The 12,074-nt window shown below is 43.2% G+C and overlaps 1 protein-coding gene across 1 annotated transcript; it reads left to right on the plus strand.

Moving 5' to 3' along the window:
* The first annotated feature begins 1,533 nt into the window (after positions 1 to 1,533).
* On the plus strand, positions 1,534 to 5,083 carry LOC110793344 (peroxidase P7). Its single transcript, XM_021998210.2, has 4 exons — positions 1,534 to 3,176; positions 3,252 to 3,443; positions 3,524 to 3,689; positions 4,473 to 5,083. Exons 1-4 carry the CDS (start codon positions 2,967 to 2,969, stop codon positions 4,859 to 4,861), a joined length of 957 nt encoding a protein of 318 aa, XP_021853902.1. The 5' UTR covers positions 1,534 to 2,966; the 3' UTR covers positions 4,862 to 5,083.
* Positions 5,084 to 12,074: the final 6,991 nt, after the last annotated feature.

Below are 12,074 nucleotides of genomic sequence, written 5' to 3' on the forward strand. Positions count from 1 at the left end.
AGAGTGACCCGATCTGAATTCTATTTGATCGGATTATTATCCGATCCAAACTAAGACCCGAACACGAAAATAACTGTATTGCAAACCGACTTAAACCCGACTCGATAAGACCCGAACTCGAAATTATCTGCTACAAACCGACTTAAATCCGACCCGATAAGACCCGAACCCGAAATCAAACCTGACCGAAATGTGACCCGACTCGAACCCGACCTGAACCCGGGATAGGAAAAAACCCGATATGACCCGACCTGAAATCGACCCGACCGAACCCGAACTCAACCCGAATGAAATATTGACCCGACACGACCCGACCTGACCATGACCCGAAACCCGAGATGACCCAACCCAAACCCGACCCGATGACCTGTTTTGACAGCTCTAGGGTATGGTAGGCCAACATTGATGCCGATCTTGTTTTTGTGACTATCTGTATGAATTAACACAAGTTTTTCCTATCAAATTATCCGAACTTACATGGCATGGTGTGTTCTAAAGTTGTTCAAACTCCTGAATTACTAATTTGATTGTATTAGATTGTAACTTTTAGAAATTGGATTTACGGATTGCGCGAATCCAGATCTATATAAACCGAAACAAGTGAACTTTATTGGGTCATAAAAAATTTATATTTTAGAAATGCACTCTCTTTCTTACTCTCGCTTTGTTAGACATGAAACCCCAAACCCCAATACGTGTTGTTATTCGTCATTCCTTGCTTCCTCTCTTAGTCATATAGTCATACTACGTACGATGTTGGATGGTGACTCTAAGTCATATTCAGAGTAATGGATGTGGACTCTGCTAGAGTGTTGGATGTTGATTATGAACGTTGCTAGCCTGCTACTTGGCTTTTATCATTTTCTTGTCTATCGAAAACTTGTTATTTTCAATTAATATGTATATATTTGTTAAATGGTTGGGGTTAACTATTTATTGTTGACTTTTAAGACATTTAGATTGTGTTTTGTAATTTATTTTATTGCATTATAAAAGAAATTAAACATATGCAAAAGTTGGATAGGTTTTTTTAATTTTGGCAGATCCAAAGTGTTAAATTTTACGGATTGGATTAGGCTTCCTTATGCAAAAAAAAGCTCAAACCAAATAAGCACCCCTCATGTGTTCTCTTTAACTTATTCTGACTTTTCTTAAGTTATTTTAATTTCATTTTTATCTAAACATGTGTATATATTATTGTAATTTATGGGGGCTTGATTGATTTTCTTTTATCTAATTTGTTTTATCCATTATACTAAAATGAATTCATTTCGTTTAAAATAAATCAGAGTAAAGAGTGGAATTAATTACAAGAAATTGCGCTTTTATCTACTGCCAAAAACAGTAGTAGTTAGTGATTACAGTTAAGCATCATTGATGGATTGTAAGATGGATCGTTTGCTACTTAAGGATTTTTCACCTTTTCATGATGTTTTTCCTTTTACCTTTTATGGAAATGTATAAAAGTGAGCTCTAATTATGCACTATTACCCCGTGAATAATGTGATTTTGAAATTATTGTAAACAGAAAGACGGAAATCCGTGTACGGTTTCACAGGTTTACGAGAGATTATGTAGTTGGAAACTTGGAATGCATGAGAAGTGTAATCTGCTCACCAAATAGCAACTTTTCTGTCCACCTAATATAATTGCAAGCTCTGGTAAATGAGTTGCAAAGTTGAGATTTTTGTGTTATTTTGAACAATATGAATATCAACATTATGTACTCGCAAACTAATGCATGCACCAACTAGTGAGGCAACAAATCGGAGAAAAAGCCTCATTTCAATACTCCTTCCCTCCGGACAATTATTAGGCGTATCCCAACTAGACTTGTTAAACGGGTCGGTCGGGTTGGATTTTAATAAATATTTTGGTTCGGGATTGATTTGGGTTGGTCACAATGCTTATTCATAACCCAGAGTCTGGTATGAGTTGACTCAACGACTTGAGAGATTTTAAACTATTTAATTTACAATTCACAATCAGTCGGGTCGAAAGCTGGTCCAGTCGTGTTTTAACCCAAAAGTTCTTTCAAAAGTACATACGCGCCCAATTTTATATCTTAAGCATCCATTGAAAATGGTACAATCGGTTCTTGACAAACTATTCTAACCACTTTTTATTTTTATTTTTACTTTTTTTTTATAAGGAGAAGAAACTAGGTTACCCTCTTACATAAGTGTAACCTAAAGCATCCTTACGGATGATGAGAGAGGGTGTTATCCCACAAAGAGAACCAATACTTCATGATTTGCAGATTAGTCCCTTTAGCTGCCAGCCCGCCGCTTGGTTAGCTTCCCTAAAACAGTGATTGACCGAGAAAGAGCCGAACTAACTACTTTTTATGTCCCAATTCAAACATCATGTTTTGTTTAAGTTGTTTTTCTGTTCTCCCCGTGACATCAACCATTTGTTCACTCTCAAATTTAACACTTTCTCTTCTAATTTACCCTTCTTTATCGGCTTCTTTTTTCTTTTTTCTTTTTTTTAAAATGCGCTTTTCTAATCTTTGTACAAAAAGTGAACTTGAAGACTATTACGGGGTGTTTCCTCAAAAAAAAAAAAGACTATTGGGTGGAGGATTAAAGGGAGTATATCACCATATCCCTAGTAACTACTAACTAGTAAGGACCATCAAAACAATGGGTTGGGATTATATATCCGATTTCATGTTTCATCTGGTGTCCCATCTCTATTGATCGATAAGTAATTATCATGGATATTTTGAGTTATTAACAAGCAATGTTCCTTGTCTAGAGTAAGTGGCAATAGAATATGTACTGTAATGTAACTTGATTGTGACATGAGTGTTTGTAAAACCCTGTATCTAACTTTATTAGCTCGTTTATGACACACTCAAATAATGCACCGGTACTTTGTTGACATAGTCAAGCTTATATGCTTATAAATTTTAGCGATTCCTACGATTATTTGTCAGTAAGAAATTGAAATAACCCAAAATAATGGCTTGTGGCAAACTCTTGTTTTTTTTCCAGCTTATTCTTTTTGGTCTTTCTTTAACTGTTAATGGTCAGCTTTCACCAAATTTTTATTCATCTACTTGTCCAAATGCCCTTCGTATTGTTAAGCAAGGGATTGCGAAAGCTATAAAGAAGGAGGCTCGAGTCGGAGCATCCATACTCCGGTTGCACTTCCATGATTGCTTCGTCAATGTAAGTACTACTTGTTTGATTATAGCGTAAGTGTTAATTTATTCATGCATTGCTGATTTGCTGCTGCTTAAACAGGGTTGTGACGGATCAATTCTTTTGGATGATACATCAACTTTCAGAGGTGAGAAAACAGCTATTCCAAATAAAAACTCTGTTCGTGGGTTTAAAGCTGTGGATAGCATCAAGGCCAGTTTAGAGAAGGCCTGTCCCGGAGTTGTTTCTTGTGCTGATATTCTTGCTATTGCTTCTCGTGATGCGGTTGTTCAGGTAAGTCGTTTAAGACGTCGAGTTGATGATCTTGTTAATGTTCATGTACATAATAACTTAGATAAAAATGGGAATTGCAGTATGGTGGACCAACATGGCAAGTGAGATTGGGAAGAAGAGATTCTCTCACAGCAAACAGAAGTGCAGCAAATGCCTTCATTCCTGCACCTTCTTTCAATCTCAGAAATCTCACTTCCAGTTTTACCACCGTCGGTTTATCATTTAAGGACATGGTGGTCCTCTCTGGTACGGAGTATGCTTTTGTTAAATATTTCGGTACCTTTTTCGTCGTTGTCAATGGTCTTTATGATAATGAATTTATATGAAATGTAACTTGATACCATTACCACCCCTCATTACCATCACAACATTGCAAATGGGGCATAGAAGTTCAACCCTCAATAGTTATCTAATATATAGGATATAGAGTAAAAAAGAAAACATTCGAGGGTGTGGTGAGTCCAAATCGTTGATGGTCAATTTCGTTTTTGGGTGGTGTAAACGGGATCTCAGGTCATGAGTATCTAGTACCAGTCCGTGACAATGTGTAAGTGTGTAACTACTCTCTCCGTTCCCAAAAGATTGTCCCATAAAGCAAGATTCACTTATTAGTTTTTGTATGTAAAATGTTCACATGGGTTGGTAAAGTGGGCTCTTGAGGTGATTGATAGAGAGTAGGAAAAGTTAGTAAGTAGGGTATGAGACAAACAAATAGAGACATCTCAGAAAACAACAAGAGGAAATCATTTAGGAACGGAGAGACTAGTTAATACAGTTAGCATCACATCAAGATGGTCATATCACATATTTGTATGGTGTGATTTTTACCTTGATTGTATTTAACTTTGCAAAAATATTGACTAAAAAGTTTTCTATTAATTTTTTATGAATATAAATTAAAGATCAACGTTTTTACTTTTTGGATAATGCTAACGGTATGATGTTACATGTGGATGGGAGTGGTATGTTCCCTTGAATTTGAACTAATATAACTTGGTGGTTATTGCTTTGTTACTCTTTTATGCAAAGGCGCACACACCGTAGGATTTGCAAGGTGCACAAGTTTCCGACCGCACATACACAACGACACCAATATCAATGCGGCCTTCGCCAAATCGCTGCAGAAAAAATGTCCTCAAAGTGGAAATGGCAAGGTTTTGCAGCCTCTGGACTACCAAACAAAGTTTCGTTTCGATGACAAGTACTACCAGAATTTACTCGTGAAGAAGGGGTTACTTCACTCAGACCAACAACTCTACAGTGGAAATAATAATGCCGATGCTTATGTTAGAAAATATGCAAGTAAGCAAGGCGAGTTCTTTCAGGAGTTTGGGAATAGCATGATTAGGATGGGGAACATCAAGCCACTTACTGGAACTCATGGCCAAATTAGGCGTAATTGCCGTAAATCCAATTAGAATAAACCCATTTCAATTTCTCTACCTAAGCGTACGTAGTTTATGATTTTGTGTATATTTGTGGAATACACATATTTATTAATGTCTAATACTACGTACGTGGTAGCTAGTATATATTCATGTTGTGACTAGGTGTTTAGCTCGTGAGTAGTAGGGTTTCCGCTTTTTCTTATGAAAAATGTTATAATTGATCAATGTGTAATAAATATTTATAATAATTGATCAATGTGTAATAAATATTTATAATAATTGATCAATGCGAACAAAAATGAATACTCCCTCTGTCCCTTAATACTCGCACTGTTTTGACTGGACACATTTGTCAATGCACAACTTTGACCACCAATATCTTTAACTACATATTATAAAAATATTAATACTTTAAAAATATATATTAAGATGAAGACAACAATATATTATATACTAACATTTGTTTTCATATACTATAAATAAAATAAGGTTAAAGTGAATTATATAAACAGTGCAAAAAATTAAAACGGTGCGAGTATTAAGGAACAGAGGGAGTATTATTTTTGTGCAAGTGGTTATTCACAATAATTAACATCGTTGCTATTTCTCTCTGATTTTTGAGATTGTGAAGAAAGTAGCATCAAATGTAATAATGCATGAAGTTACAATAATCAATCATGTACGAGCACTATTTTGACGGCTATCATCTAATCAGCACTTAAAAGCAGTAGTTAACCTCCTTTATTAATTAAAATGAAAGGTTACTTACCAAGTGCCGCCCACTGGCAAACAATTTCCATGTATGTAGGGTAACTATAAACAATGAACTAACTAATTACGTTAAATAAATGACAAAATATGGTAAAATCGTTTTCGCCTTTGTGAATAATTGTGATCAAGTCTTCTGTGTGGCCTAAGTGAGCCAGACATCCACTAACTTAATTCGTTATTGCATTATTGCATTATTATTTGGCAGTCAAATTTTAGTTACTGTTCTCCTAAATTTGCCTGATTTTTAAAATCTCACAATGCACTATACTTTATGTTTGGGCTCCCAATTGATTCTCAATTGGGCCACTAAGTCCAAAGCCCAATGGCTCTAAACAAACAGCATCAAACCTACCAAATGGCTAGTCAGCCATCCATCAAGGCCCAAGGCCCAATAGCAATAAATGACCTATGGGCATTTATTATGCAAACACTATAAATAGGCCGCCAAGGCTCACACCTCAAGGTACGTCGAATTTATCGCCTTAAGACTACTCTTCTAGAGAACTTCTCTCTAGAATCCGAGCATCATTCTTACTTAGGCATCGGAGGGGCTTTCCTCGGAAACACCCCCGAGGCTAGTGACTTTGCTCTTGTGCAGGTGAATTCGGACTCTACTCATTCAAGCAAGCAAGATCTTCAACACATACAAAAGGGCCTTCATTCGAAGCCCATTGTTTCCATCTTTACAACACCGGAACAATTTGGCGCCGTCTGTGGGGAAGAACACTTCAAAGTCTTTGAAAGACATCAATCACCACTTTCCGCGAAAATGGTTAATGATGTTATTAACAACAATGATGACGATATGATAGTGCGGTCAGATTCAGAATCTGACCAAGAGGAGCACCCTCAATCGATAGCGAGGTCACAGCCGAGTAGGGCTACGACCGCCACAAACCCAGGACCTCCAATTCCAAGTAGGGAGGAGCTCACGGCGGCCATGACCATCATGCAAAACTTCCTCTTCAACGAGAAGCAGCAGGGATTGGCAAAAGACCGTAGAGAAGAGAGGAGGACCAAGCGGAGGTTGAACGAGCCGCCCAGTGTAGAGGTGTCCAGACCCGAACGAGAGCTCCCTCCCTTGACAGGAACGCACCTGACGTCAAGGTGGATGGAAAGCACGTGGGACACCCAAAAAAGGGCACAACAACAACCGGATTGGTTCACAAGACCATCACCCACTCCAACAGCTCTCCAAAGCGAATCTACCACCCCCAAATCCCGGATCCGAAGCTCGGTGCTCAGCAGGTTGAGACCCTCGGTCCACTCAAGGCTGAGACCTTCGATTCACACGAGACTCGGGGTAGGCGAATCAAGCAAATCTGGCGAGCGACCCGAGGTCAGTAGCCGAGAAAGAAGAAGAGACAGGAGGCATGATCGTACCCCTAGCCCCCATCGTACGCCCGAACGTTCTAATCACAGAACCTCGGCAAGCGAAGGCATCAGGGCTAGACTCGGGAAAAGAATCATGACTCCCACGTCATCCCCTTTTTCGGACGAGCTGATCATGGAGGAAATACCGAAGGTAAGACTCCCAGCACACCTGACGTATAGCGGAATCACAGATCCGAGGGATCACGTGATCTCCTACGAACAGCAAATGTTCTTGAGCCCCTACTCCGAAGCATGTTGGTGCAAATATTTCCCAACCACGCTAACCGGAGTGGCGGGAGAGTGGTTCAGATCGTTGCCAAAGGGATCGATCAGAAGCTGGAAGAAGCTGAAAAAGAGGTTCTGCACACAGTTCGTGAGCAACAATCGCCCCGAACGAACCACAGCAGAACTGACCTCAATTCAACAAGAAAGAGACGAAAGTCTAAGAGAATTCATGGCCAGGTTCATGAAAGAATCAACGAACATACCAAACTTGCAGCCAGACGTGGCCATCTTCGCCTTGAAGCACGCGCTCCAGGAAGGGAAATTCCGTGACGAACTCTCAATGAAGAACCCCTCCAGAATAGCCGACGTGCTCCAAATGGCTGATGCGTTCATCAGAACCGAAGAGTTCAACAAGGCCGCTGCAAGATTGAAAGGATCGTCGGATCCGAGAGACACAAAGAATGCCCAGAGCAAGCCCGAGGGCAGCTCAAGGAAAGGGAAAGAGAAAGTAGGAGGTAGAGAGATGAGCCCGAAGAAAGACGGAAGAAGGGGTGAACTTCAACCCAAATACACTAACTACACTCCACTAGCTTTGCCCCGAAAAGAGATCTTTAGCCTCAACAGAAATGATGAAAAGTGGAAACTACCGGGGAAGCTCAAGTCCAACCCAGCTCGGAGAAACAAGAACAAATGGTGCGAATTTTATGACGACTTCGGTCACCACACCGAAGAATGCAACTCGCTGAAAGACAACATCGAGGACCTCGTCCGCCGAGGTTACCTGAAACAATACTTGTTAGACCGAAGGGAGGAAAAAGAAAAGGCCGCCAGTGGCAAACAACACGAGCAACCCCAGAAGAGGGTCTACGAAGCAACAGGGCACAAGAAAAACGACATCCTAGTGGTGTTCGGGGGCAGAAGTCTGGCCAGGCCAGCAAGAAACACCTAAGAGCCCTCTCCCATCGGGTCAACTTCAGCGCAGTGGGAGACAACCAGCCACACCCCCCGAACATGACCTTCACTGCTGATGATTGCTTCGGAGTCCAGTACAAACACGACGATCCTCTAGTCATTTCCATGGACCTCAATAACCACAACGTACATCGAGTGTTAGTCGACGGAGGAAGTGCCGTCAATATCATCTTCAGAAACTGCTTCGAGCAGCTGATCCTCGAAGAGTCAGAGGAAGCACTGACGAAAGTCAGTTATCCTCTGATCGGATTCAACGGATCCGCAGCTATCCCTCGAGGAAAGATCACCCTGCCAGTCACGGTGGGTGAAGGCCAAGCAGCAAAGACCCTTCGGGACGAATTTTTGGTGATGGATTGCGATTCCGTATACAACGTAATCATGGGAAGAACCATGATTCACAAGATGCAAGCAGTCCCCTCCACATACCATCAGCTGATGATATACGTCTCGGACGCAGGGTTCGCCGAGCGAATTAGAGGCGATCAAGAGGTCGCAAGAAGAACCTGCCACACTGCTGTCCGAAAGCCCAAACTAGGGGACGGCCCCGAGGAAGAAAAAGGAGCTACAGGAGAGGAAAGCGAGGCAAAAAGGAGAAGAGCAAGCACGAGCAGCCTATCTCCCGCAGAAGTTGATGCCCGCCCCGAAACCCTATCTCCCGAACCAGATCAAGAAATGGAGGATATCTTCCTCGAAGAAGATTCAGACAGGAGCGTCCGAATAGGCAAGGGCCTAAGCTCGGGGCTCCGAATCGATTTGATCCGACTACTCAGGGATCACAAAGACATCTTTGCATGGTCAGCAGCAGATATGCCAGGGATAAATCCGAAGCTGATTTGTCACAAGCTGGACGTCGACGCTGAAGCTCGGCCAGTCAAGCAAAAAAAGAGGAACTACTCCTCAGAGAAAAACAAAGCCATCGCCGAGGAGGTGAAAAAGTTGCAGGAGGCCGGATTCATCGAACCATGCATGTATCCGAAATGGCTGGCCAATGTGGTGATGGTAAAGAAAGCGAACGGCTCGTGGCGAATGTGCGTGGATTTCACAGATCTGAACCGAGCCTGCCCCAAAGACTGCTATCCCCTACCGAGGATAGATCAACTGGTGGACTCCACCAGCGGCCATGCACTGCTCAGCTTCATGGATGCCTTTTCAGGCTACCATCAAGTATTCATGCACCCCGACGACAGGGCAAAGACAACATTCATCACAAGCGCAGGAGTGTTCAACTACAAAATGATGCCTTTCGGATTGAAAAATGCCGGAGCCACCTACCAGAGGCTAGTTGATCACGTCTTCGCCGACCAGAAAGGGAGGAATGTCGAGGTCTATGTGGATGACTCCATCGTAAAAAGCATCAAGGAGGAAGACCATGTCAAAGACTTGGCAGAGACCTTCGGAAATCTGAGGAAATACAGCATGAAGCTGAACCCAAAAAAATGCGTCTTCGGGGTGAAGTCAGGGAAGTTCCTCGGATTCATGGTGAGCGAAAGAGGAATCGATGCGAACCCAGACAAAGTCCAAGCGGCATTGGATTTACCCGAGCCGAAGACCAAGAGAGACGTGCAGAGGCTAACCGGCAGGTTAGCCGCACTAGCAAGGTTCATATCAAAAGCCTCGGACAAGGGAGCCCCCTTCTTCAAAGCACTGAAACCAAAGAACCTCCCCGGGGGAGAAGCAGAACCAGTCAAGAAAAAGGGGGTCCCGAGGAAGGTGGATCCCGAGCTGATATGGGAACAGGAGCAAAAAGAAGCTTTTCAGCAACTCAGAGCCCACCTAGCTCAACTGCCGACACTGGCCAGACCAAAGGAGGGGGAAACCCTGTACTTATATGTCGCAGTCAGCCCTGGAACCGTCAGCGCAGTGCTTCTTCGGGAAGAAGATAAGAAGCAACAGCCAATCTACTTCACCAGCCGAACACTCACAGGGGCCGAAACTCGGTACCCGCTCATCGAGAAGGTCGCATACGCAGTAGTGGTAGCTGCACGAAAACTGAGGCCATACTTCGACTTCCACCAGATCACAGTACTAACTGACCAACCGCTCGAGAAAGTACTCGACAAAATAGAGAGGTCAGGAAGATTGGCTGCCTGGGCCTTCGAACTATCAGAGTTCGGCATCAAATATCAGCCGAGGACCGCAATCAAAGCACAGGCGTTGGCAGACTTCTTGGCCGAGTGCTCATACCAGGAAATGCTGGATGATACGAAAAGCACTTGGGAGGTCTTCACTGACGGATCTTCCACAATAAACGGCTCAGGAGCAGGAGTTGTACTAATCCCCCCGACGGGGAAAAGCATAGAATATGCATTGAAGTTCGGCTTCAAAGCAACTAACAACGAGGCCGAATATGAGGCCGCAATCGCAGGGATAGAGCTTTGCTTATCCCTGGAGGCCGAGCATGTTTGCCTTAAAACTGACTCCCAGCTTGTAGCCAACCAGATCCGAGGGGAATATGAGGCCAAGTGGCCCAGCATGACAGCTTACTTAGCAAAAATTAAATCCTTAACGTCAAAGTTAAGATCCTTTGAAGTCATTCTCATCCCCCGAGGACAAAACGCGCAAGAAGACGCACTGTCAAAACTCGCAAGCTCAACACTCATCGACCTAAACAGGTCGGTCCACGTGGAAGTTCACCAAGAGAGAGGCATTGACTTGCTACCCACCACAGTATGCAGCTTACGTACCGAACCCAGCTGGATGGACACAGTAGTTGCATACAAAGAAAGGGGAGAACTTCCCGAAGATAAGCTGCAGGCGAGAAAACTGAAAAGATTCAACAAGTGGTTCATCATCAACGCCGAAGGAGAGCTCATGAGGAAATCATTCTCCGCTCCGCTGCTAAAATGTGTGGGTCCAACAGACGCTGACTACATCCTAAGAGAAATCCACCTCGGGATATGCGGAAACCACATCGGAGGCAGGACATTGGCACATAAAGCCCTTCGGGCCGGATATTGGTGGCCCACTATGGTTTCCGAGGCAAAGCAGATGGCAAGGAAATGCGAGAAATGCCAAAAGTTCGCACCAGCCATCCATCAACCAGCTCAAACCCTACAATCAACACTGTATCCCTTACCATTCGCACAGTGGGGGTTAGACATCATTGGTCCCTTCCCCTCAGCTACGAACCAGAAGAAGTGGTTGATTATAGGAGTCGACTATTTTAGCAAATGGATCGAAGCTGAAGCTGTCTCCTCCATCACCGAACCTCAGGTCCGCAAGTTCATATGGCAGAACATCATCACAAGGTTCGGCATACCAAGACTGATGGTCTTCGACCACGGGAAACAGTTCGACAACACCCCGTTGCAAAAATGGTGCAAACAGTTCGGCATACACCTAGCTTACTCGGCAGTTTACCACCCACAAAGCAACGGGCAAGCCGAAGCTGCTAACAAACTCATCCTCAATGCACTCAAGAAAAGAGTCGAGGATGACAAAAACAAATGGTTAGAAGAGCTACCCAGAACGCTATGGTCCCTTCGGACCACTGAGAAAGAAGCTACCGGGCAAACACCGTTCCACCTTGTATATGGATCCGAAGCTGTCATCCCTGTGGAAATCGGAACAGAAAGCTTGAGGATCCAGGCATACAACAGGTATGATGGGCTCCAAGGAGAAAGCAACAACCAACTTCTGTCCGAAGCTCTCGATCTACTGGACGAAGCTCGGAACGATGCGAGGACACTCAACGCAGCTTATTTGCAGAGGGTCAACAAGCATTACAACCGAAGAGTCAACGCCAGACCCCTAAAAGTCGGTGATCTAGTACTCAGAAACGCCGCCTCGGTTCAGAAAGGACGGATCCATGGCAAACTCTCAGCCACTTGGGAAGGACCATACATCATCCATTCCGAAAAAAGGCCAGGCACGTTTATGCTGAAACAGTTAGATGGAACAA

The sequence above is a fragment of the Spinacia oleracea genome, chromosome 1, assembly GCF_020520425.1.
Source record: "Spinacia oleracea cultivar Varoflay chromosome 1, BTI_SOV_V1, whole genome shotgun sequence".
In the NCBI taxonomy this organism is placed as follows: Eukaryota; Viridiplantae; Streptophyta; class Magnoliopsida; order Caryophyllales; family Amaranthaceae; genus Spinacia; species Spinacia oleracea.